This window comes from Rhinoraja longicauda, chromosome 17 (assembly GCF_053455715.1).
Source record: "Rhinoraja longicauda isolate Sanriku21f chromosome 17, sRhiLon1.1, whole genome shotgun sequence".
Taxonomy (NCBI): Eukaryota; Metazoa; Chordata; class Chondrichthyes; order Rajiformes; family Arhynchobatidae; genus Rhinoraja; species Rhinoraja longicauda.
Genome location: NC_135969.1, coordinates 1,825,338 through 1,853,007, shown reverse-complemented (window position 1 = coordinate 1,853,007; position 27,670 = coordinate 1,825,338). Strand labels below are relative to the sequence as shown.

The 27,670-nt window shown below is 44.9% G+C and overlaps 2 protein-coding genes across 2 annotated transcripts in view; one reads left to right on the top strand and one right to left on the bottom strand.

Annotated features, from left to right (window-relative positions):
- The first annotated feature begins 3,460 nt into the window (after positions 1-3,460).
- Positions 3,461-27,670, top strand: part of fbxw12 (F-box and WD repeat domain containing 12) — a 38,362-nt gene continuing 14,152 nt past the window's right edge. The window contains exons 1-10 of the mRNA XM_078413930.1: positions 3,461-3,749; positions 6,039-6,076; positions 9,707-9,870; positions 11,594-11,715; positions 12,151-12,360; positions 16,044-16,205; positions 18,487-18,700; positions 20,353-20,531; positions 20,618-20,748; positions 24,835-24,930. Of these exons, the coding sequence (XP_078270056.1) occupies positions 3,651-3,749; positions 6,039-6,076; positions 9,707-9,870; positions 11,594-11,715; positions 12,151-12,360; positions 16,044-16,205; positions 18,487-18,700; positions 20,353-20,531; positions 20,618-20,748; positions 24,835-24,930 (1,415 nt within the window). The 5' untranslated portion in view covers positions 3,461-3,650. The remainder of the gene's footprint in view (positions 3,750-6,038; positions 6,077-9,706; positions 9,871-11,593; positions 11,716-12,150; positions 12,361-16,043; positions 16,206-18,486; positions 18,701-20,352; positions 20,532-20,617; positions 20,749-24,834; positions 24,931-27,670) is intronic.
- LOC144601683 (uncharacterized) overlaps positions 26,289-27,670 on the bottom strand; it is a 28,230-nt gene continuing 26,848 nt past the window's right edge. Inside the window, exon 6 of the transcript XR_013548349.1 lies at positions 26,289-26,615. The gene's annotated coding sequence lies outside the window, so the exon portion shown is untranslated. The remainder of the gene's footprint in view (positions 26,616-27,670) is intronic.

Genomic DNA, 27,670 nt, shown 5'->3' with positions numbered 1-27,670 from the left:
AAGCTAGTGGCCCAGACAGAGTTCCTGGCCGTGTCCTTAGTAGCTGAGCGGACCAGCTAGCGGGAGTATTCACGGGGACATCGTTAATCCTTCCTTACTCTGTTCTAAGGTACCCATCCGCCTCAAGAAGACTGTTGTAATATATAAGACAAGGGGGATGTTGTGATATTGCTGGGACTACTTTGTGTATCCAAGAACTACTTTGTATGGCTGTGTATATAAGTGATGGGTGTGATTAGGCGGTCACTCTGGATCCAGGCGGCCTTGGAATAAACAGCCTGGAGTACAAGCTGCACCATGATAACATCTTAAACATGTGTACTCGTGGTCCTTCCAGAGTCACAACAAAGGTACAACAAGTACCGGACCACGAAGTACAACATGGTGGCAGCGGCTTGGTGTTTCGCCTAGGGAGGGAATGAAGCATGCCCGAGCAGAAAAGGTTAAAAAGAAAAAGAAAAAGAAGAAAAAAAAGCCCTGAAGGGAAACAAAACAAAAGAAAAGTTTCCAGCTCAGTACGGGACGTTTGGAGTGCATACCGACAGGGCCAGTGTGAGTTGGTATAGTTACCTGCTCAGTAGTCGGCGCCGAGTTGCTGACGTGACACTGCAAGCTGCTGGGGGAGGTGCGTGTAGGCTCACGTCGCGCCCCAGCACCTGTGTAGGCCCGAGATTAGAAGCCTGTGACTGCTTCGCGGGGGAGAGACCGGGAGACCCGACACACACGGAGATGTGCGGTGACCGGGAAAGACCGGGAGACCCGACACACACGGAGATGTGCGGTGACCGGGGAAGACCGACACCCATGGAGGTGTGCAGCGACCGGGAGAGCCCTGGAGGAGACCGACACCCACGGAGGTGTGCGGCAACCGGGAGAGCCCCGGAGGAGACCGACACCCACGGAGGTGTGCGGCAACCGGGAGAGCCCCGGAGGAGACCGACACCCACGGAGGTGTGCGGCGACCGGGAGACCCGACACCCACGGAGGTGTGCGGCGACCGGAGGGGGTCGGCGACCGGAGGGACCGACCACCCGCGGAGGTGCGGCGGCCGGTAAGGCCGAGGCACTAAATACTCACCCAGGCGCGTCGACCATAGAGTCGGGACGGCCCTGGGCCCGAGGCAGCGGCAGCGCGTTGGAATTGCGCGGCAGCTGCCGGGAGCACCTGTGGGCGGGGCCAGCGGCAGCGCGTTCGAAAAGTTGAGCGACAGCTGCCGGGGAGCACCTGTGGGCGGGGCCAGAGCGCACTGCAGCGGAGGCGCGATCGCACCGCGATTACAGCAGTGCCAGCCCAGCAGTGCCAGCCCAGCAGTGGGAGCCCAGCAGTGGGAGCCCGCAGTGGGAGCCCAGCAGTGCCAGCCCAGCAGTGGGAGCCCAGCAGTGGGAGCCCAGCAGTGGGAGCCCAGCAGTGGGAGCCCAGCAGTGCCAGCCCAGCAGTGGGAGCCCAGCAGTGCCAGCCCAGCAGTGGGAGCCCAGCAGTGCCAGCCCAGCAGTGGGAGCCCAGCAGTGCCAACCCAGTAGTGGGAGCCCGCAGTGGGAGCCCAGCAGTGCCAGCCCAGCAGTGGGAGCCCAGCAGTGCCAGCACAGCAGTGGGAGCCCAGCAGTGCCAACCCAGCAGTGGGAGCCCAGCAGTGCCAGCCCAGCAGTGGGAGGCCAGCAGTGGCAGGCAAATCATGGTGGTGGAGCGTCTAGAGCCTACACTACGTTTGATCTACACAGCACGTCTTCTTGAGGGGAAGATATGGAACAAAATGAATATTTTGTGTTTAATGACCTGTGTAGTGATCTGTGTACTGAAAGCTTAATGTATTATATTTGATGCTTTTGTATATATGTATATATCTGTGGAGTGACCACACGGAGTGAGTGACCACACGGAGTGAGTGACCACCCGGAGATGAGTGACCACCCGGAGATGAGTGACCACCCGGCGATGAGTGAAATTCCGCAGAGGAGTGACCACCATGATGGCGAAAAAAAGCAATTGTGTTTAATTGTGTTTAGTTGTGTTATTGGTTTTGTTTGCAAAAGGCAATGGTGTTTTGGTTTTGTTTGTTAAATATATTTTAGCCCTCAAATGGTAAAGAAAACAATTTTATATAAGACAAGGGGGATGTTGTAATATATAAGACAAGGGGGATGTTGTGATATTGCTCGGACTACTTTGTGTATCCAAGAACTACTTTGTATGGCTGTGTATATAAGTGATGGGTGTGATTAGGCGGTCACTCTGGATCCAGATGACCACGGAATAAACAGCCTGGAGTTGAGCTCCAGCATTGTAACCTTTTACACACGTGTACTTGTGGTCCGTCCAGAGTCACTAAAGGTACAACAGGTACCGGACCACGAAGTACAACAAAGACCACCATCATCCCAGTGCCGAAGGAACGCAAGACCTCATGCCTAAACGACGACTGTCCAGTGGCCTTGACATCCACCATCATGAAGTACTTTGAGAGGCTGGTTATGGAAGGCATTAAATCCAGTCTACCCAGCGGCCTTGACCCACTGCAGTTCACTTACTGCCACAACAGGTCCATGGCTGATGCCATCGCCCTGGACCGACACTCATCCCTGGAACACCTGGATAAGAGAGACACCAGAGTCGGACTCCTGTTCATAGACGACAGCTTTGCTTTCAATACCAATATTCCATCCAAGCTTATCTGCCGCTGCTGTGTGAGAGGCGGCACCTGCAGCAGTGAGAGAGCTGTGCCCACGGGCCCCGCCACTAGTGGCCCTCTGTGGACGGCAACACCTCACTCACACACTCACTCACTCACTCACTCACTCACTCACTCTCACACTCACTCACTCACTCACTCACTCACTCTCACACTCACTCACTCACTCGCCCCTCACTCACTCTCACACTCACTCACTGACTCACTCACACTCACTCACCCACTCACTCATGCACACACATTCACTCACTCACACACACTCACTCACACACACTCACTCTCACACACTCACTCACACTCGCTCTCCCACTCACTCACTCACACGCTCTCACTCTCACACTCACTCACACTCACTCTCACACTCACTCACTCTCACACTCACCCACACACTCACTCACTCACACTCTCACACACACTCACACTCACTCACTCACACTCACTCACTCACACACTCACTCACACACACTCACTCTCACACACTCACTCACACTCGCTCTCCCACTCACTCACTCACACGCTCTCTCTCACACACTCACTCACACTCACTCTCACACTCACTCACTCACACTCTCACACACACTCACACTCACTCACTCACACTCACTCACTCTCACACAGTCACTACCACTGCCGGCCTCGGCCCCCCTCCCCCTCCCTCTCCCCCTCCCTCTCCCCCTCCCTCTCCCCCTCCCTCCCTCTCCCCCTCCCTCTCCCCCTCCCTCTCCCCCTCCCTCTCTCTCTCTCTCCCGCCCCTGTCGGGTGTTCGGGCCTCGGCCTCTCCCCTTCTTGTGTTCGGGCACACTCGGCCCCTCGGGTGTTCGAGCCTCTCTCTCTCTCCCCCCCCTCCCCCTCCCTCTCTCTCTCTCGGGTGTTCGGGCCTCCCTCTCTCCCTCTCTCCCCCTCCCTCTCTGTACCCCGGGCTGGGGCGGAGTACCCGGCGAGCCGCGGTGGGAGTGAGTGAGGGATGGAGCCGCCCCCCCCCGCCCTGACCCGGGACTGTCTGATCCACGTCTTCACCCACCTGGAGGCCGCGGAGCTGAGCCGGGCGGCGCGGGTCAGTGAGGTGAGTGATGGCAGGGCCAGGGTGGCGTCTGTACCCACGGGCCCACGGGCCCGCTCCCCCCCACCCCTGGAGTAACACAGGGAGTAACAGGGCCCACTACCCCCCACCCCCCCTGGAGTAACACAGGGAGTAACAGGGCCCGCTCCCCCCCCCCCCCCTGGAGTAACACAGGGAGTAACAGGGCCCGCTCCCCCCCCCCCCCTGGTGTAACACAGGGAGTAACAGGGCCCGCTCCCCCCTCCCCCCTAGAGTAACACAGGGAGTACCAGGGCCCACTCCCTGGAGTAACACAGGGAGTAACAGGGCCCGCTCCCCCCCTGGAGTAACACAGGGAGTAACAGGGCCCGCTCCCCCCCCCCCCCTAGAGTAACACAGGGAGTAACAGGGCCCGCTCCCCCCCCCCCCCCCTAGAGTAACACAGGGAGTAACAGGGCCCGCTCCCCCCCCCCCCCCCAGAGTAACACAGGGAGTAACAGGGCCCGCTCCCCCCCCCCCCCTGGAGTAACACAGGGAGTAACAGGGCCCGCTCCCCCCCCCCTGGAGTAACACAGGGAGTAACAGGGCCCGCTCCCCCCCCCCCCTGGAGTAACACAGGGAGTAACAGGGCCCGCTCCCCCCTCCCCCCCCCCACTAGAGTAACACAGGGAGTAACAGGGCCCGCTCCCCCCCCCTCCTGGAGTAACACAGGGAGTAACAGGGCCCGCTCCCACCCCCCCCCCCCCTAGAGTAACACAGGGAGTAACAGGGCCCGCTCCCCCCCCCTCCTGGAGTAACACAGGGAGTAACAGGGCCCGCTCCCCCCCCCCCCTAGAGTAACACAGGGAGTAACAAGGCCCGCTCCCCCCCCCCTCCTGGAGTAACACAGGGAGTAACAGGGCCCGCTCCCCCCCCCTAGAGTAACACAGGGAGTAACAGGGCCCGCTCCCCCCCCCCCCCCTAGAGTAACACAGGGAGTAACAGGGCCCGCTCCCCCCCCCCCCCTAGAGTAACACAGGGAGTAACAGGGCCCGCTCCCCCCCCCCCCTAGAGTAACACAGGGAGTAACAGGGCCCGCTCCCCCCCCCCTCCTGGAGTAACACAGGGAGTAACAGGGCCCGCTCCCCCCCCCCTCCTGGAGTAACACAGGGAGTAACAGGGCCCGCTCCCACCCCCCCTGGAGTAACACAGGGAGTAACAGGGCCCGCTCCCACCCCCCCCCCCCTGGAGTAACACAGGGAGTAACAGGGCCCCCTCCCCCCCCCGGAGTAACACAGGGAGTAACAGGGCCCGCTCCCCCCCCCCCCTGGAGTAACACAGGGAGTACCAGAGCCCGCTCCCCCCCCCCACCTGGAGTAACACAGGGAGTAACGGCCCGCTCCTCCCCCCCCCCCCCTGGAGTAACACAGGGAGTAACAGGGCCCACTCCCTGGAGTAACACAGGGAGTAACAGGGCCCGCTCCCCCCCCCTGGAGTAACACAGGGAGTAACAGGGCCCGCTCCCCCCCTGGAGTAACAGGGCCCGCCCCCCCCGGAGTAACAGGGCCTCCCCTGGAGTAACAGGGCCTGCTCCCCCCCTTGGAGTAACAGGGCCCGCCCCCCCTGGAGTAACACAGGGAGTAACAGGGCCCGCTCCCCCCCTGGAGTAACAGGGCCCGCTCCCCCCCTGGAGTAACAGGGCCCGCTCCCTGGAGTAACACAGTGCCCGCTCCCTGGAGTAACACAGTGCCCGCTTCCTGGAGTAACACAGTGCCCGCTCCCTGGAGTAACACAGTGCCCGCTCCCTGGAGTAACAGTGCCCTGGTGTAACACAGTAACACACTCCCCAGGGAGCGGGCACTTCCTCAAATTGGGAACTCGCAGATCAAAAGTTTCCAAGACCTCCGTGGGAAGGATCTCCTGGAATACATTGCCTATGCCAGTTCCACACTGACTGCTAATCTTACAGGCCAGCTCCTGGGGACAAGCAGGTACTGAAATTTACCCATCGGTCAGAAAATACACAAAAATATGATAAACATGACAAAATATCTCCGTAGTATTGTATTGAATGGCCTCAAAAATTCTTAAGACTGAAGGGGAAGAGCAATTACTAAAAGTAGAGAGAGGAAACTAGTTCTGCCCCATTCATAAGAATGAACATTTGTGCTATGTCGAACGTCTACATTTATAAATCGGGCATCGTAACCCGGGAACAACTAATTCCCGGGTTACGATGCCCGGGAATCGTATTTACAACTAATTGCAAACTGCACATTGTCACATCTCTCCCAAATCTCTCAGTAAATAACTCTTCATTTATTGTATTTGCAGGCTTGGAATGATGCTGCAGAAAGTGGCTGGCTGTGGAGGTGAGGATCAATAATTACTACTTTGTGTAAATGGCCATCTTTATGCTACCCGATGTCACTAACTACTCGCAATGGGGTATCAGATGTTCGCTCAAGGGCACCCTGTGCAATTAATAGTTTTTACTGTCCTTTATTATTCACCATGACAACTTGTGGTCTAACTGTAACTTTCACAATACTCAGGTTGCAACCAGCAGATACTGCACCATTTTGCTGCCAGTGCAGTATTTTGCATCCCTTACCTTTGCTTAAGGAATGTTATGTCCTTTATTGCTGCATGAAGAGTAAGCTCTCGGCAATAATACGAGAAATATCATTTGCCATTGTAGTGGCTGACCTTTAGATACCACAAAACCCTTTAAAAATAGATGCTTTTAAAGTGTAGTTGTTGTAATTCAGGAAGCAGTCCACTAACAATTTGCTACTAGCTTCCATGGTGTTGGTCGAGTGGCAACGATGGTCAGGGCTTTGAAGATAACTTTCCGACTTAACTTTATGTCCATTTGGCAGAGTAGAAGTTGGTCTCTCTGAAGGCGGATCTTCAACAGAACAGTATTCCCTCAATGATGCACTGCAGTACAGATTTTTGTGAGGATTTTTTAGGGCGAGGTTTGAACATACATTCTGACTGGTGGTGAGAGAGCTAACAATTGAGCTATGACTAACACACCATTATTATTGTTTGTATTGTGCAGCCGTTATATATTTATAGAACATGAAGAACGTAGAAGGTACAGCACAGGAATGGGCCTTTCTGCCGACAATGTTTGTACCAAATATCATGCCAAGTTAACTGATCTCATCTGCCTGCCAATAATCCATATTCCTGTGTTTCCTGCACTTCTATGTGCCTATCTAAGTGCCTCTGTAACACCACTACTGGCAATGCATTCCAGGCTCCCACCACCCTGTGTAAAAACTTGCCCCGTGCATCTTCAACAAACTTTTCCCCCCTTTCACCTCATAGCTATGCCCTCCAGTGTTGTACATTTCCAGCCTGGGGGAAAAGGTTCTGACTGTCTACTCCATCTATGCCTCTTATAGACAATAGGTGCAGGAGTAGGCCATTCGGCCCTTCGAGCCAGCACCGCCATTCAATGTGATCATGGCTGATCATTCTCAATCAATACCCCGTTCCTGCCTTCTCCCCATACCCCCTGACTCCGCTATCCTTAAGAGCTCTATCTAGCTCTCTCTTGAATGCATTCAGAGAATTGGCCTCCACTGCCTTCTGAGGCAGAGAATTCCACAGATTCACAACTCTCTGACTGAAAAGGTTTTTCCTTGTCTCAGTTCTAAATGGCCTACCCCTTATTTGTAAACTGTGGCCCCTTGTGCTGGAAACATTGGGAACATGTTTCCTACCTCTAATGTGTCCAATCCCTTAATAATCCTATACGTTTCGATAAGATCCCCTCTCATCCTTCTAAATTCCAGTGTATACAAGCCTAGTCGCTCCAGTCTTTCAACATATGACAGTCCCGCCATTCCGGGAATTAACCTAGTAAACCTACGCTGCACGCCCTCAATAGCAAGAATATCCTTCCTCAAATTTGGAGACCAAAACTGCACATAGTACTCTAGGTGCGGTCTCACTAGGGCCCAGTACAAATGCAGAAGGACCTCTTTGCTCCTATAATTATAATTTTAAATACTTCTATCAAGTCTCTCCTCAACCTCTGACGCTCCAGAGAAAATAATCCAAGTCTATCCAACTTCTCTCTGTAGCTGAAAACCTCTAATACAGGCAGCATTCTGGTAAACCTCTGCACCTTGTCTAAAGCTACCAGATTTTTCATGTAACCGGGTGACCAATGTTCCAAATGTGGCCTAACCAAAGTCCTATAGAGCTGCATCATGACTTCCTTACTCTTATATTCAATGCCCCTAGCAATGAAGGCCAGCATTCCACTTGCCTTCTGCACTACCCTATCTACTTGAGCTGTCACCTTCAGTGAACAATGAACTAGGACTCCTAGATCAAATCAACGCTGTCAAAGGTCTTGCCATTAAATGTATACTTTCCCCTTACACTTGCTTGTGTTAAACCCCACCTGCCACTTCTCTGCCCCTATATCTCGTTGTATCTTTTGATAGCCTTCTTCACTATCTGCAACTCCTTCAACTCTGGTGCCGTCAGCAAACTTACCAACTCGTCTACATTTATGTCCATGGGTCCCAGCACAGATCCCTGCAGAACTCCACTGGTCACAACCTCATAGTGTGTTAACGGTGAACAGTGTTGTGTGTACCATCCACATGATCCATTGCAACAACTTTCTCAGGCATTCACAGGAACGCTTTCCAAAGTTACAGCTGTCCACCGAACAAAGGCAACAGATTCAGAGGAACCTCATCCCCAAGTTGCTCACTTGCTTCACAGCAGGCAGTGAAGAAAGCTAATGGCATGTTGGCCTTCATAACGAGAGGATTTGAGTACAGGAGTAAAGAGGTACTTCTGCAGTTATACAGGGCCCTGGTGAGACGACATCTGGAGTATTTTGTGCAGTTTTGGTCTCCTAATTTGAGGTCATCCTTGCTATTGAAGTAGTGCAGCGTAGGTTCACGAGGTTAATTCCCGGGATGGGGGGACTGTCATATCAGGAAAGATTGGAAAACTGGGCTTGTATTCACTGAAATTTAGAAGGATGAGAGGAGGACTGTTTTATGTCGATTGTTTGCCAAGCTTGTGCTGTTGCATCAAACAAGTCGAGCGGAGTGCATTCTATAACGCTTCTGCTTTGTAAGTGGTAGAAAAGGCTTGTTTTCATCAAAGAACCAGCCTTAAGAAATCTTGTGAGTAAAACATGCCATGGTTAGTTCCCCTTGTTCATGTTCCCCGTATTTGTGGCAAATAAACTTTCAAATATACAAAACCGTTGTGAAAGAAATAAAGTCAGAGCATCAAAAAACAACAAAAGCTTTATTCTTAGAATTAAAGTAAGCATACCAGCAATCTTTGAGGGACTGAGCTGTACAAGCGAGTGCCTCATTGTAGACAGGAATAGACCGGGTAGATGCACAGAGTCTCTTGCCCAGAGTAGGTGAATCGAGGACCAGAGGACACAGGTTGAAAGTGAAGGGGAAAAGATTTAATAGGAATCTGAGGGGTAACTTTTTCACACAAAGGGTGGTGGATGTATGGAACAAGCTGCCAGAGGAGGTAGTTGAGGCAGGGACTATCCCACCATTTAAGAAACAGTTAGACAGGTACATGGATAGGACTGGTTTGGAGGGATATGGGCCAAAAGCAGGCAGGTGGGACTAGTGTAGCTGGGACATGTTGGCCGGTATGGGCAAGTTGGGCTGAAGGGCCTGTTTCCGCACTGTATTATTCTAAGAACGTATCTGCTTGTGTAACATAAACTCACCCTTACGGAATTCATAAATAATTACTCAAAAAAATTGAGATCTGAAATTAAATTCACTTGGAATTTATGTGGGGTAAAAAAGTAAATAAAATAATATTCTTTCCTTTCAGCTCATGCTTCTTGACATCTATAGGTGATATTGCTTTGTCATGGAAAATTTACTGTTGTCAAGGAGTACACCTTCCTCCCCCAGCCCCAAATAGTAATGTAGGAGTTGTCTTTACTAATGTTTTATGTTTTTCCATGTTTAAATGCACAGAAAACTATGTCTGGAGCGATGGACCTTCTGCAGTCTCTCCAACGTAGAAGATGGGATAAATTCCTGGAAAAAGTATTACATTCATCGTTCCAAAATAGAACAGCACATGGCATCAGGGTGTGGGGCAGCTGATTATACCTGCACAACCTTCAGGGGGCACCATGGTAAATGTCAAACACTTTGGTTTGTTGCTATAAGTCACCATTTTTAAGTTTCTGTTTTTAGAGAGTGGAATTTCACAGAGCAAGAGTGTAGGCAGGAATGTGAATCCAGCTGTACTTAAACACTGAACATTCAAAACGCATAATGCAAGACGATTAGTGGAGTTAGTTTTACAAATTGGTGCAGGCAGTTCTGTCAACAGTGTCATTAACAAAGTGGAAAATAATGAATGTGAATGGTTTTGTAGCTGAACACACAGGGTGACAGCATGCGGATCTTGATACGAAATGAGTTTATTGTAGAAACAAGGAATTGCAGATGCTGGTTCACCAAGGAAAGACACAGAATGCTAGAGTAACTGAGCGGGTCAGGCAGCATCCCTGGAGAACATGGATAGGTGACGTTTTGGGTCTGGACCCTTCTTCAGAGCTAACAGCACCTCATATTTCGCCTGGGCAGTTTGCAGCCCAGTGGTATGAACATCGACTTCTCCAACTTTAGATAGTTCCTCTGTCCCTCCCTTCCCCTCCCCCTTCCCAGATCTCCCTCTATCTTCCTGTCTCCACCTATATCCTTCCTTTGTCCCGCCCCCCTGACATCAGTCTGAAGAAGGGTCTTGACCCGAAATGTCACCCATTCCTTCTCTCCCGAGATGCTGCCTGACCTGCTGAGTTACTCCAGCATTCTGTGAATAAATACCTTTGCTTATCCATGTTCCGGACCCGTTGAGTCAATCCAGCATTTTGTGTCTTTCCTAAATGAGTGTATTGTGATGTTTAAATATAATAAATGTTAACAGGTTAGCCTAGAATTCCTGTCTATCTTTCCCCTTCAGAATTCCCTCAGATCTGTATTATTCACATCAAAATATTAGGCACACGTCATTCTCCCACTGACAGTTTTTCAATATGTACTAACAATAACATTTCCAGAGTTCACTTGTTTCATTTCTGACCGCCGATCTCCTAGTGTGGGTCTTGAGTTAATGTCACTGCAGAAAATGCCCAGAGTCCTATCTGCTATTCTCCATGGATCCGAGGGCCCTTCTCGGGACTTGGGCTCCAATCTCTTGATCTTTAGTTCTGTCCCATTCTTAGGCTCCATTTCCCAACCTCTATTTCTCCCCCACCCAAGTCGTACCAGCTTCAAAGTCGTCTTGTTGAGTCTCATTGTCTGTAACTCGTTTTCGCCTAGCACACAGCTAACAATGGCCTGATTCCTTTATCATCGTTACTTTTTGCATATCTTTCAATCATTTGTTCTATATCTCTCTATATCTCTCGTTTCCCTTTCCCCTGACTCTCAGTCTAGAGAAGGGTCTCGACCCGAAATGTCACCTATTCCTTTTCTCCAGAGATGCTGCCTGACCCGCTGAGTTGCTCCAGTTTTATGTGTGTATCCTGCCCAAGTGCTCTCCCCTTTGCGTCTTTAATCCACTGTCACAGTAACATGGGTCCAGTGTGGTAATTAAAGAGTGGAGTTCTGAACAGCCAGCAGGTTTGCTCAGTACCACCTATCTTTAGGTGTGATAATGTGGGACAGCTGATTAATCTGGCACAATGACTAAACTACTCTCATCAGCCAAGATGTGCACAGTCGGCTCAAAAGAAATGAATTGAACAGCATATGCTGTAAAAAAAAAAACACTCAAAAGCTGTCAGTAAACTGCCACGTTTCTGCAAAGAAACGCTAATCATGTCCTTCACTCTATTTTCATCTTTGAAGGTAGGATCACGGGATTGCAATACTGGAGTAATCCTGACAATCCGTTTGACACAATGAACGGAGAATCAGTGGTTTGTACAACATCTACTGATTGTACATTGCGTGCATGGAGCATTCAAGAGGTCAGTACATTCTATCAAAAATTCATTTCATGTAACCAGTTACACTTAATTACTACTCTGGATATGTTCCCCAGAATGATAGTGTTTTTAGAATATCAGGACGTTTATTACAGACGGCTCTTCTGAGTTGGGAATCTGCCCTGCCCACTGCTGCGCTGTGAAGTTTTATCCATTACATTCTTGAAATTGATGATTTTGTAATTTCAGGATTTGTCAACATACGATGATTGAACTTTATTGCCTTCCATCACAGTGAGGAATGTGGAGTCTGCTGTGATGGATGTTTATGTTAAATTTTATTTTCTGTGGCTGTGTGTCTTGTTACTTTTCACTTAGTATGGCTGTATGGTCACTCAAATTTCATTGTACCTTCATTGGTACATGTGACAATAAATTGAATCTTGAATAATTTCATTCTGATTCTTTATTTTAAAGGGTAAACAAGTATGGTCAACACCGGTACAAGACGAACCTTTGGTGAAATTATTAACCGTTCCACAACAAGGCCTTGTGATCACGGCAGACTCAAAGGGAAATATTAAAGCCTGGAATGGACGAACCGGAGAGGAATCGGCTGCGTTTGCAACTTCATGCACAGTTTGTAACTTGGTGACGTACAATATGGATACCCAGCACTGCTTAATTGTACGTAGTTAATATATTTAATAATTTTAGTGTTCTGGAAGTATGTAATGCAGTTGTTAGTTGGAATAGTCAAAGATAAGAAACGTTTCTATCAGATGCCAGGTTTACAATTTTTAAGGAACACAATTTTTGTGATGTTTTTTAAAATAAATTACCCTAAGTACTTCTATTTTTCCATTTCTATTGAAACATACTATCTATCCACTGTTATTTTTTTTGCTGCAGCAGATTTAGGAAGTTTCTTATGATTATGAACAATGTTCCATGACTGATCTACAGATCCACTTGAATGCAGTAGAATTCAAGCGACCCTTAAATAAAAACCATCCATCACATGCAATTGTCAATATTTAGTTTACTTTTGAGATACAGCGCAGAAACAGGTCCTTTGGCCCACTGAGTCCATGCCGACCAGCGACCCCCACACACTTACACTACACCACAGACAATTTACAATGATACCAAGCCAATTAACCTACGTCTTTGGAGTGTGGAGGAAACCGGAGATCCCGGAGAAAACCCACGCAGGTCACTGGGAGAACGTACAAACTCTGTACAGACAGCACCCGTAGTCAGGATGGAAGCCGGGTCTCTGGTGCTTTAAGGCAGCAACTCTACCGCTGCACCTTCGTACTATCTATTTCACTAGAATGTTGGGAAGTTATCACCAGCAGCAGCTATTGATTATTGACATACTAACGACTATAGACGAATTTCTCATTGATGTGGTAATCCAGCTGAGAATTTGTAACTTTAGAAACAGTGCAGGAGGAGGCCATTTGGCCCTTCGAGCCAGCACCGCCTTTCATTGTGATGATGGCTGATCATCTACAATCAGCAACCTGTGCCTGCCTTCTCTCCATATCCCTTGATTCCACCTCTAGCCCCGAGAGCTCTATGTAACTCGCTTTTAAATTCATCCAGTGAATTGGCCTCCACTGCCTTCTGTGGCAGAGAATTCCACAAATTCACAACTCTCTGGGTGAAATGCTTCTTCTCAGTTTTAAATGGCCTCCCCTTTATTCTTAGACTGTGTCCCCTGGTTCAGGATTCCAACATTGGGAACATTTTTAATTATCATATACACAAAGCGGTCAAGCTTTTAGGAATATTGTTTATTTGCCTATGGATTTTGGACAAAAACCTATTTTGCCAGGTGTTTGTTTATCCTGCATAACTTGTGAAAAGCTGTGGTGCACGTGACTTGATAAAAGGACATTGTGGCTTGAGGATGACTTGAGGTACAGTATTGATTCTTTAAATGGTTCAATGGTACTTTATTGTCATGTGTACCTGAGTACAGTGCAATTCTTTTTCTGTTTACAGTTCAGTGACGATCCTACTATATATTACTCCCAATCATACTAAGTGAAAGAGTGTAAGACAGTAGCCGCATTGAGTCAGTGCACAAGAGTTGCCATGTTTCAGGTGCCATCTTGCACCCTTCAAGTCCAGAGTGTAAATAAAAATGTTAAAAATGTCTTAACTTGGCCTTTATGGCCCATTGTCCTGGCTGTGTTACTCGGTCGGAATTACTGGCCAGATGATGTATTGATGTCTTCTACCACTGCTCTGCCCCTCCATGACGCTGCAGATATGCCTGATCAAGCGGTTCCCCATCTAATTGAGCTGGAGGCTGCTTCTGGGCCTCCAGCAGCCCACTCCTCTGACTAGACCACATAGACGCCTTGCCATTGGCCCATGAATGCTACCGCCATCTCGAAGGGCATTTCTAAGCAGAAAATGAACACTTTGACCTCATTCCCAGTCAAGGCGAGGTGCAGCATTCAAATTGAGGCCATAACATGGACCACAGACATCGGCTGACGCTATAAAATACAATACTGCAGATGTTGAAGAACTGAAACAGAAAATACTTTTGCGGTTGGACATGCTCAGCGGATCAGGCAGAGGAGTAAGAAACCAGGTTAACCTTTCGGATCAATCACTTTCAATGATCTGAGATAATTAACATTAACGCACTCGTAGATCCACATCCTAACGTAAATTTCTGCGCCACACCAAACTGTAACTAGTCCACGATAGTCCAAGTTACTCCTATTGTTTTGGAAGTGAACAACCAAATCAGCATGTTGCTTTGTGATGCTTATACGTATTTGATATAACTTAGTTTAGTTTAGCTTAGAGATGCAGCGCGGAAACAGGCCCTTCGGCCCACCGGGTCCGCGCCGACCACCGATCCCCGCATATTAACATATCCTACACACACTAGGGGCATTTTTAAAAAACATTTACCAAGCCAATTTACCTACACACCTGTATGTCTTTGGAGTGTTGGAGGAAACCGAAGATCTCAGAGAAAACCTAATCTCCCATGATTTTTCCTGTGCTAATATCTCTATCATCAGTGGTGGAAATTAATAACATTGAAGATGTGGAAGGACCACAAAATCAAGGGGCAGAAACTTAACAGGAAATATAAAATTGCAAATATGAAATGATTCCTCACAATGCTGAGGTGTTGAGACGTTTGCACATGAAATAGTTGACTGTATTGCAAAATATTTTTGTAAAGTTTTGACCTTTTTATTGTCTTTAACGTTATCTGCTTTGTCAGATAGACACATCTGAAGGGTGGGCTATGCTAAAGGTTCAAATCTTTGATCCAAAAGTTAGAAATGTATTACTTACTAAGAGTATTGAAAATCTGCTTCACCAAAGCTATTTTAGGATTGAAGTAATATTGGTAAAAAATAAACATATTTATTCCACAACATATATATTATTCCACAACACATTCTACAACACAGTGGTGCAGCGGTAGAGTTGCTGCCTTACAGCACTTGCAGCGCCAGAGACCCAAGTTCGATCCCAACTACGGATGTTGTCTGTTTGTATGTTCTCCCCGTGACCTGCGTGGGTTTTCTCCGAGATCTTTGGTTTCCTCTCACAATCCAAAGACGTGCAGGTTTGTAAGTTAATTAGTTTGGTATAAATGTAAATTGTCCCTGGTGTGTATAGGATAGTGTTAGTGTGCAAGGATTGCTCGTCGGTGCGGGCTTGGTGGGCCGAAGGGCCTGTATCCGCACTGTCTCTCTAATCTAAACTAAACTATAAATATATCAAAGGTATCACAAAATGCTGGAGTAACTCAGCGGGTCAGGCAGCATCTCAGGAGAGAAGGAATGGGTAACGTTTCGGGTCGAGACCTTTCTTCAGACTGATGTCGGGAGGGGGCTGGATAAAGAAAGGATGTAGTTGGAGACAGGAAGACAAACTAAATATATAGCATTTCACTATTTTAACTGGTGCAGTTTTAGAAAATTCTGGCATTAAAGCCTATTCCTCTTCTAGTACCACAAAACTATGCTTTGGGGACATCAGTGTAATCTATATCCATCATGATTGTTGTAAATCGAGAACATCTCTCCTTTCATCACTGGTATTAATCTGAATACATTTTGAGAAGTTTCACTTCTGTTCTGGTAGCACATTCTTGTGAATTCTAAGTTTTTTAGTTATTTAAATCATTTCCTTATAACAACTCAGGAAATGTACCCGAATAACTTAGTTGTTTAAATTCAATGCTTACACCATAATAAATACAGCAAACTTTTAATTTCAATTTTGCATTTGGCAGATTATTCATATGATGTTCATCTAAAATTAGATTTAAAGAAATTTGCATGTAATGATGTGTTGAATATTTCTATTCATTGCAGGTTGGAACTGGGGAAGGAACACTTATCACTTTAACCATTCCTAATCTGAACCAGATCTCTCGCTTGCCACTGATTGATGTGAATCCAGTGGATTTTTTACTGGTGTCACCAGATCAGAAATATGCCATCGGTGGTTCAAAAAGTAATGAAGTCCTCACTAAGGTAAACAATTGCTCCACAACCTTTTAGACTTCTTTACCCATATAAAATGATGTCATATTAAATATAAAGCTACTGTGAAATTTGCAGCACTGTTGAAATCCAATCTAATGCTTCGCCATTGCATTATACGTCTGCACACATTGGTGTACAGCAATCTGCAATCCATTTGACTGAGGACATAGTGAAAATTAGATTTGAAGTGAGAGAAATGCTGATGTTACTACTTGCCCTCTTCTAATATCAATTTAGATAATATATGACTTCGAATGTGCATCTGGAACATTATTATCAGGCTGTGCGTATAGCATTCATATATGATTCCCACAGCTGCATATTAGGCCCTATAGACAAAATCAGCAATTGAAGTTTAACAATCTTAACAGATTAATATAAAAAACAAAATGCTACAGGTGATAGAAATACAGTGCCCTCCATAATGTTTGGGACAAAGACCCATCATTTATTTATTTGCCTCTGTACTCCACAATTTGAGATTTGTAATAGAAAAAAATCACATGTAGTTAAAGTGCACATTGTCAGATTTTATTAAAGGCCATTTTTATACATTTTGGTTTCACCATGTAGAAATTACAGCTGTGTTTGTAGCACTGAGTGTAACATATGAGTATTATGTAATAGCTAATACAGAAACTTGGTGGACGCTAGCCAGGACTGGGTGCTCAATATTTCAGGTTACACTGTTCTAAAAGAATATAAAGGGGTATAAAAGAAGGTGGAGAAGCAGTGGCGTTAATCAAGAAAGTACCAAAGCAGTTCTGAGTTATGTGGAATTAGTTTGGATTGAAATAAACAGTGGCGGTCTCTCGTGGAAGTAGTCTGCAGCTCCCCAAAATGTGGCCTCTCAATGGGCCAGAGCATAAGGGGGCAAATGTCAGGGGTATGTCTGAAGGCAATTGCAATGATCATGGGAGATTTTTATATACGTATTGATTGGATGGATCTGGCACGGGTAACACAGATGATGACTTAGTGGAATGCATCAGAGATTGCATTTTAGTGCAGTTCATTGCAGAGTCTAACCAGGAATGGGCTATTTTTTCAAGTCAAGTCAAGTTTATTTGTCACATACACATACACGATGTGCAGTGAAATGAAAGTGGCAATGCCTGCGGATTGTGCACAAAAAAGAATTACAGTTACAGCATATAAATAAAGTTAATAAGTTACTATAGTGTAGACAAAAATTTAGTCTCTGGAGTTATAAAAGTTGACAGTCCTGATGGCCTGTGGGAAGAAACTCCGTCTCATCCTCTCCATTTTCACAGCGTGACAGCGGAGGAGTTTGCCTGACCGTAGCAGCTGGAACAGTCCGTTGCTGGGGTGGCAGGGGTCCCTCATAATCTTGCTTGCTCTGGATCTGCACCTCCTGATGTATAGGTCCTGCAGGGGGACGAGTGTAGTTCCCATGGTGCGTTCTGCCGAACGCACTACTCTCTGCAGGGCCATCCTGTCCTGGGCAGAGCTGTTCCCAAACCAGACTGTAATGTTGCCGGACAGGATGCTCTCTACAGCCCCAGAGTAGAAGCAATGAAGGATCCTCAGAGACACTTTAAATTCCTCAGCTGTCTAAGGTGGTAAAGGCATTGCTTTGCCTTACCCATATGGTCTTATGTAATAAGGAAAGATTAAAGATCACCTTAGGGATAATGGCCACTATATATTCCAAATGAAGTGAGAGGATGATCCATAACCAATTAGGGTGGCGCACTGGTAGAGTTGCTACCTCACAGCGCCAGAGACCCGGGTTCAATCCCGACTATGGGTGCTGTCTGTACAGAGTTTGTACGTTCTCCCCGTGATCTTGTGGGTTTTCTCCGAGTTCTTCAATTTCCTCCCACACTCCAAAGACGTACATGTTTGTAGCTTAACTGGCTAGGTATAAATGTAAATTGTCCCTAGTCTGTGTAGATAGTGTTAATGTGCGGGGATCGCTGGTCGACGCAGTTTCGGTAGGCCGAAGGGCCTGTTTCCACGCTGTATCTCTAAACTAAACTAAACTAATCTAAACCAGTGTCTTCAATTTAAATAAAAGTAAAAGCTTTCTGTGTCTATCTTCGGTTTAAACCAGCATCTGCAGTTCCTTCCTAACATAATAGGGTATTTTAAGAAAAATTATATATCACATGGTTATTTTCCACACTAGGCAGGCAATTACTGTGATGGATTAGGAGCCAGTTAGATTCCATTAATTATGCAATGAAATATGGATTGTGTATAATTGGAGGAACAAAGCCACTAAACCGAGTTGTGTTCCTTATAGGTATTGCGGACAGAATGTTTAATGGATGGTCTTGATGATGACAGACTGGCAACAGATTCCCTACAAATAAACAGTTGCTTCACAGCTTGCTGGTTACCTAAAGCATCATCCAAAGTGGTTACTATGACCAAAACCAATGCTGTGGGGTTTCAAAAAAGTATCACTACTTTTGATTTAGTGTGTCAAACAAGAAAAAATAAAATAGAAATACAAGGTATTATTTCTTTTTTATGATATAAGATTTTATTAATAATGTAATGCATTATTATTATTACTCTTTATTTTAAACTTACAGCTGCTGTTTGCATTGAATTTTGAATGACAACTGTCACTTTTGTTATTTTTATCATTGTCAACTTATGTTTGTCTTTAGCCAAATTCAGTGAATCACTTTACGAACATATGTATGTGTTCAAATCATGGTCGTAGTGATACAGTGTGGAAACAGGCCCTTCGGCCCAACCCGGCCAACAATGTCCCAGCTACACTAGTCCTGCGCTTGGTCCATATCCCTCCAAACCTGTCCTATCCATGTACCTGTCTGTTTCTTAAACGATGGGGTAGTCCCAGCCTCAACTACCTCCTCCGGCAGCTTGTTCCATACACCTACCACCCTTTGTGTGATATCTAGACATTGAGATAAATTAATATTAGTCCCTTGGTTTGTAATTCAGCATTTCTTTGTTAAGTTCCATTCAAATTAGGATTTATTAGGATAAATTACCTCAAATAGGAGGCCTATTGTCTATAATTGGTATACTGAATTAGCTCCAATGCCAATTCTAATAAAAATTAAAATTCTTTTTCCTAGCATATTGGTTAGTTTAGTTTATTTTATTGTCACATGTACCAAGTGAAAAGCTATTGTTGTGTGCTATCTAGTCAGCAAAAAGACAATACATGATTACAATCGAGCCCTTTAGTGTATAGAAACGTGATAAAGCAATAACGTTTAGTGCAAGGTAAAGCCAGCAAAGTCCGATCAAGGATAGTCCGAGGGTCATCAAAGAGGTGGATAGTAGTTCAGCACTACTCTCTGGTTGCGGTAGGATGACAGCTGGGAAGAAACTGTCCATGAATCTGGAGATGTGCTTTTTCACACTTCTATACCCTTTGCCCGATGTGAGGGGAGAAAGAGTTGCCATGGTGCGACTCATCCTCGATTATGCTGCTGGCCCTGCCGAGGCAACGCGAGGTATAAATGGAGTCAATAGATTGGTCGAATTGATTCGAAAGTATGTATTTGAATTGAATGAACACACTATAGTAATCACTGGTACGGTTTAAGGACCATGGCCATAAATTCTGCCTTGGTCTTTCGTGGTTCATACTTAGAAATTGTAAGTATTATTAAGGTACAGGGCGAGACCTATGTCCTTGGATTTAAGCTATTTATCATAACCAGCAGGATCTTACAGCTGTAAACTAGTGGCATGATGGCGTAGCGTTGCTGCCTTACAGGGCCAGAGACCTGGGTTCAATACTAACTACGAGGGCTGTCTGTACAGAGTTTGGACGTTCTCCCCATGCCCCGCGTGGGTTTTCTCCGGGTGCTCAGGTTTCCTCCCACACTCCAAAGAGGTACAGGTTTGAAGGTTAATGGGCTTGGTATAAATAGGATAGTGCGGAGATCGTTGGGCGATACGGATATAGTGCGCTGAAGGGCCTGTTTCTGTGCTACATCTCTAAACTAAATTCAAATTTTAACACAACTTATAATTTCACATACCTGCCAAAATTGATGTGTCCATCATTTAGTTATTTGTTCAGTGAATACATGGGTTATGACTTATATTTTGACTGCTGTATCTTGAGTTGTAATACACTGCTAACTTTCATTTATCATTTAACGTTAATTTTTGATAGGTAAACAGGTTGGGAATTTCACATATGAAGAGGCTGGCTGGAATGATATACTTCTGGAAGGCCATGGGATTAACACAATCATAATCGCACACAACACAGGGATGAAACTCTTTTCCATTGATGGGGTGCAGCTTGCAAGTTTTCATGAACATAAAAATACTATCAGTGGAATTTCTGTGGTATGTTAATTATTATCTAACGACTACATAAAGTAGCGGTGGTAACGTTTAAACCATTTTCATACAATGTTCTTTGTCCTATAAAGGATCCTTTCCGTGTGGTTACTGCCTCAATGGATTTGTCTCTTAGAGTATATACATGGAAAAGGCAGCCAAACAGATGTCTCAGTCTGGAAAGTAATTACCATTTGCTCGGGGGATCCCACATGAGATCCAGGTATGGTCTTACTTCCTAGTATTCCATAATACACCTTTACAGGCCACACCTTTAACATTGAGAAGTGTTGCGTGGTTTGGGGAGGATGGGGATATTGATGGGGAAAGAGTGACAGAAAATATAATCCAGAACCAGATTTTGGGAGGCTTTGAATGACTAAGTTCATCTGCCTTGCTGTAGGAAAGTAAACATGAACCTATTTTGTTTGTGGGGTAGTAAAGGTTGGAGATGAACAGTCTCATGGAAATGCATTGAGAGGGTCAGTTTTAAAAAAAAAGGATCATTTAGATTCTACTGAACTATGGAAGGAGGGTATAAAGTGTAGAATTATTTGCAGGAAGATAAACAAAATGTCTTGGAGTGGTCAATACTGAAGCCGGGTACATCAATAATCAGTCGGCACAATGACAATAATGGATTATTGCCAATCATTGAATGCCAGACACGAGTCATTATATATTGGTTCAAAGTAAAACGGATCATTATTTTAGGCCAATGTTCACCACTGTTAGCAAAGGTAGATAAAAATAAAACAGCAGAGATTTATCAGGATATTCCTGGGTTGGGGCATTTCAATTTTGAGGAGAAACTGCGCATGCTGTGTTTTCCCCTTGGCAGAGATGTCCAAAAGCTGGTGGACATAGATTTTTAGTGTAAAATGTTAAGAGTGTACCGGGGGAACATTATTTTTCACCCAGGAGAGATACTTTCACGACATTTAAGCATTTGGACAAATACTTCAATTGCCAAGTGCCGGTAAATGTAATTATAGATGGATAAAATGGATAAGGGAGAGCCAGTGGATATAATGTATCTGGACTTTCAGAAAGCCTTTGATAAGGTCCCACACAGATTAGTGGGCAAAATTAGAGCACATGGTATTGGGGATAAGGTATTGATATGGATAGAAAATTGGTTGGCAGACAGGAAGCAAAGAGTAGGAATTAACGGGTCCCTTTCAGAATGGCAGGCAGTGATTAGTGGGGTGCCGCAGGCTCGGTGCTGGGACCGCAGCTACAGTGCCCCGCATCATGTTTGGGACAAAGACCCATCATTTATTTATGTGCCTCTGTACTCCACAATTTGAGATTTGTAATAGAAAAAAAATCACATGTGGTTAATTGCACGTTGTCAGATTTTAATAAAAGCTGTTTCACCATGCAGAAATTACAGCTGTGTTTATACATAGTCCCCCCCCCCCCCCCATTTCAGGGCACCATAATGTTTGGGACACATGGCTTTGCGGGTGTTTGTAATTGCAAAGGTGTGTTTAATTGCCTCCTTAATGCAGATAAGAGAGCTCTCAGCATCTAGTCTTTCCATCACCTTTGGAAACTATTATTGCTGTTTATTAACACGAGGACCAAAGTTGTGCCAATGAAAGTCAAAGAAGACATTATGAGACTGAGACAGCCAAACCTTAGGCGTACCAAAATCAATTGTTTGTAACATCATTAAGAAGAAAGAGAGCACTGGTGAGCTTACTAATCGCAAAGGGACTGGCAAGCCAAGGAAGACCTCCACAGCTGATGGCAAAATTCTCTCTATAATAGGAGCAAAGAGGTCCTTCTACAGTTGTACCGGGCCCTGGTGAGACCGCACCTGGAGTACTGTGTGCAGTTTTGGTCTCCAAATTTGAGGAAGGATATTCTTGCTATGGAGGGCGTGCAGCGTAGGTTCACTAGGTTAATTCCCGGAATGGCGGGACTGTCGTATGTTGAAAGGCTGGAGCGATTGGGCTTGTATACACTGGAATTTAGAAGGATGAGGGGGGATCTTATTGAAACATATAAGATAATTAGGGGATTGGACACATTAGAGTCAGGAAACATGTTCCCAATGTTGGGGGAGTCCAGAACAAGGGGTCACAGTTTAAGAATAAGGGGTAGGCCATTTAGAACGGAGATGAGGAAGAACTTTTTCAGTCAGAGAGTGGTGAAGGTGTGGAATTCTCTGCCTCAGAAGGCAGTGGAGGCCAGTTCGTTGGATGCTTTCAAGAGAGAGCTGGATAGAGCTCTTAAGGATAGCGGAGTGAGTGGGTATGGGGAGAAGGCAGGAACGGGGTACTGATTGAGAGTGATCAGCCATGATCGCATTAAATGGCGGTGCTGGCTCGAAGGGCTGAATGGCCTACTCCTGCACCTATTGTCTATTGTCTAAAGAAAAATCCCCAAACACCTGCCCGACAGATCAGAAACACTCTTCAGGAGTCAGGTGTGGATTTGTCAATGACCACTGTCCACAGAAGACTTCATGAACGGAAATACAGAGGCTGCACTGCAAGATGCAAACCACTGGTTAGCTGCAAAAAATAGGATGGCCAGGTTACAGTTTGCCAAGAAGTACTTAAAAGAGCAACCACAGTTCTGGAAAAAGGTCTTGTGGACAGATGAGACGAAGATTAACTTATATCAGAGTGATGGCAAGAGCAAAGTATGGAGGAGAGCAGGAACTGCCCAAGATCCGAAGCATACCACCTCATCTGTGAAACAGAGTGGTGGGGGTGTTATGGCCTGGGCATGTAAGGCTGCTGAAGGTACTGGCTCATTTATCTTCATTGATGATACAACTGCTAATTGTAGGAGCATAATGAATTCTGAATGGATACACATCCTATCTGCTCAAGTTCAAACAAATGCCTCAAAACTCATTGGCCGGCGATTCATTCCACCGCAAGACAATGATCCCAAACATACTGCTAAAGCAACAATGGAATTTTTCAAAGCTAAAAAATGGTCAATTCTTGAGTGGTCAAGTCAATCACCCAATCTAAACCCAATTGAGCATGCCTTTTATATGCTGAAGAGCAAACTGAAGGGGACTAGCCCCCAAAACAAGCATAAGCTAAAGATGGCTGCAATACAGGCCTGGCAGAGCATCACCAGAGAAGACACCCAGCAACTGGTGATGTCCATGAATCACAGACTTCAAGCAGTCATTGCATGTTCAGGATATGCAACAAAATACTAAACATGACTACTTTTATTTACACGACATTGCTGTGTCCCAAACATTATGGTGCCCTGAAATGGGGGGACTATGTATAAACACTGCTGTAATTTTTACATGGTGAAACCAAAATGTATAAAAATGCCCTTTATTAAAATCTGACAATGTCCACTTTAACCACATGTGATTTTTTTTCTATTACAAATCTCAAATTGTGGGGTTCAGAGACAAATAAATAAATGATGGGTCTTTGTCCCAAACATTATGGAGTGCACTGTGTTTACAATAAATAATTTAGATGAAGGAATTAAAAGTAACATTAGCAAATTTGCAGTTGACACAAAGCTGGGTGGCAGTGTGAACTGTAAAGAGGATGCTATGAGGCTGCAGGGAGACTTAGATAGGTTGGGTGTGTGGGCAGATGTAGTATAATGTGGATAAATGTGAGGTGATCCACTTTAGTGGCAAGAACAAGGCAGATTATTATCTGAATGGTGTCAGATTTGATAAAGGGGAAGTGCAACGAGACCTGGCTATACTTGCACATCAGTCACTGAAAGTGAGCATGCAGGCAGTGAAGAAAGCTAATGGCCTGTTCATAACAAGAGAATTTGAGTGTAGGAGCAAAGAGGTCCTTCTGCAGTTGTACAGGGCCCTGGTGAGACCACACCTGGAGTATTGTCTCCAGTTATTATTCCTGCATCTAGTCTTCCAATCCCTTAAGAATTGTATATGTTTCTATAAGATGCCCACTCATCCATTTAAATTCCAGTGAATATAAGCCCAGTCAATCCATTCTTTCATCATATGTCAGTCCCGCCATCCCAGGAATTAACCTGGTGAACCTACACTGCACTCCCTCAATGGCAAGAATGTCCTTCCTCAAATTAGGAGACCAAAGCTGCACACAAGTGAGTAGTGATTGGGGAATTATGGAAGGGCAAATTTCCAATACTTGAACAGTCATAACGCAGAGGTTACCTGCACTTTCTCAGGGTGTGCTGATGGGCTAGCTTTCGTGTTGAATGATCCTATGACAAATAACAAACTGGAGGGAATCAAATAATTAATTTGAAATACTTTCTATAAAAACATTTGATACTATGAAACCTCAAGATCTTAACTTACTTTTCACAGGGGTTTTACGAATGTTGTCTTTGACCATGGAAGCATTGTGGGTACTGTTCAAACACATGATGGAAAAGATGTTCTAAAAGCATACAACTTCAACGTGTAAGATACTCTTCTATCTCAAAGCCTTGCTGCACTCTGTATAGTGTGGTATCATTTAGTATTTTTATTCATTCGCAAAGTAACTGATGCATGAACACTACAAAATCAAAATGTTACCTTGTAAAATGTGCAAAACAGCTACACTCCACTAGATGTGTAACATGAAGTGTCATTCTTTCCTTTGTCTCTTCCTTATTCCAAATTTTCTACTTTTAACCTAATTGGTTCCTTTTCTCACCCCATAAATCTCATTGGTGCCCATTGGGGTTGAAATCAAGGTTGTTGATTTTAAAAGGCAAGGGACTGTCAGTGTAAGTCAGCACGCACAGATGTAAAAATAGAGACTTGAAAGCAAGTTAGAATATGCCTTGAAGAGTTTTTTAAGACGACGCAAGGAATAAGACCAGAAGAGATCAGAATGTGGTCGTCCAGAGTAAACAAAGGCTAGAATTTCAATGGACGAGTCCAGTGCAGTGGAAAACATTGTTTTTAGCCAGTTGAATCATGCCACACACAAGGTGAGCTAGTAATGGATCTGGACAGCATTGTAGAATGGGTAAGAAATTATTATTGAAGAAGCCAATGAATGAATGAAAGCTAGACTGCATCATGCACTACAGTTGTGAATCATATGTCCTAGTGTCAGACAGTTCTGATTTTCTGGCCAACCAGCTGGATAGGATCATGGCATCTGTGACTGTAATCTCACCTACTTTCCACCTAACCTCACCCAACCCTTCACCCACTCCCTCTCACCAAGAATCTATCTTAAATGCATTAAATATTCAACAACTCCTTTGAATGGAAAAATTAATTACTCTCCGAAAATGTTTTGCCTCATCTTTTTGCCCATTTAAGAGAGTTTCTAGTTCTAGATTCTCCAAGAGGAAGTCTACTTTCTGCAATAAATGATAACTGGCAAAATACTGTTTCATTGGTGGAGTAGAAAACAAAATTGAACGAGACAATACATGACATATTACAAAAAGTTTTAACTTTCTAGATAGGAAAAATGAAGATGGAGTTTCCTCAGCAGTTTTCACATAAAAGTGAATGTATGCACCATTCCAGTAAAACCCGGCCTTATTTTACTGCATGTTTAATATCAATTCTCCATGGATCCTATCTACTTCCAAATTTGCAGAGCTTAAGTCACTTTTTGAAGTGCAACTCTTTAAAATCATTAACTGTGTTCCACGTGGTACAGATACTGCGTTTTAAACGCGTTCTTCCAAACAAGCATAAAATGCATTCCTGCAAGTTAACCAACCCAGTGCAACTGAAACATTGCTCATGTAAATACACCACTTTACAAAATCTAATTTTGCAAGAAAAGTTTATTAAAATTTACAAGCACCTGGACAAAATAAAATATTTTCAAATGTTATACATATAATTTCCTATCATCAATATTTGGTAAAGGAGTAATCAATAAATTTAGCAAAATCAGAAAACTATTATAAATGCTGTGTTATTTACATAAATCCAGAATCCATACATCAGCTTTATAAAGATCTGCAGAAGGTTAAGATGTTCATTTGTGGTAGTTTGCATGATGCCCTAGGAAAGGCAGCAAGTTGTATAGTTATCTCCTTTGGGCCAAAATCTCTGTCCACAAACTATGCAACCTACTACCTCTACCCAGGAGCCCACCATATTATCCACATCGATCATGTTCATCTTTTCTGCAATGGAAAATTAAATATTTTAACATAAATATATCATATAGTGAAATTATCATTGCTGCCTGTAGGATATTCTTATTTTCTTCAAAGATACATTTTTGCTGCAATCAAATCATTTAAATAAAATTAATGATTTAACAATTCTAGAGCCATTCAAGAGGCAAAAATACTTTCTCTGCATTTCCAAGCAATTTTTTCTCCCTCCACTGGAGTCTCCACATCATTGATGTCAAAATTTACAAATAAAAATGATCTGATATTTTAGTTTAGCGATACAGCATGGAAACAGGCACTTTGGCCCATCGAGTCCACGATCACCTGTACACTAGTTCTATCCTAGATACTAAGCACAATTCACAGAAGCCAATTAACCTACAAGCCTTCACATCTTTGGAATGTGGGAGGAAGCTGGAACGCCAGGAGAAAACCCACGCGGTCATAGAACGTACAAACTCCGTCCAGGCAGCACCCAGTCAGGATTAAACCCAGGCTTCTGGTGCTGTGAGGCAGCAACTCTACTGCAGCACCACCATATGCACAAATGTTTGTGAGTCTTAGCAAGAGACTGTTCAACCAGGTTGCCGTACCAATGAGGTCTGATCTTATCTTTCAATTATCCATTTTTCAAAGCAGGACTCACTGATCAGTGGCAGAATGTTTCCCTGCTTATTCACTCAAACCAAGCAATATTGAAGCCAATGGCAATATTTATACCACCATCTTCACAGAGGTAGATAAACAGGGTTGGATTAGAAATGTGCTGGGATCTGTTAACTTTCCTAATCAGAGCAGCTGCGCTGTTAGCTGGATAATTCATTGAGCAACCCAACATGTGTAAATGCATCCAAATGCATTCAAAAAGTATAACTGAGAAAAATTCAATATTAATGTAAATGAACATTAAAGCGACTTCAAACAATAAAACTATGGAACCATACAAAAATGGTAACAGACATAGGCAAACAACAAATTTGGTGTAGTTTTCACAGGTTTCTGGTCAGAGTCAATCCGCATGGAAACTGGCCCTACAGCCCAACTTGCCCATGCCGACCAGG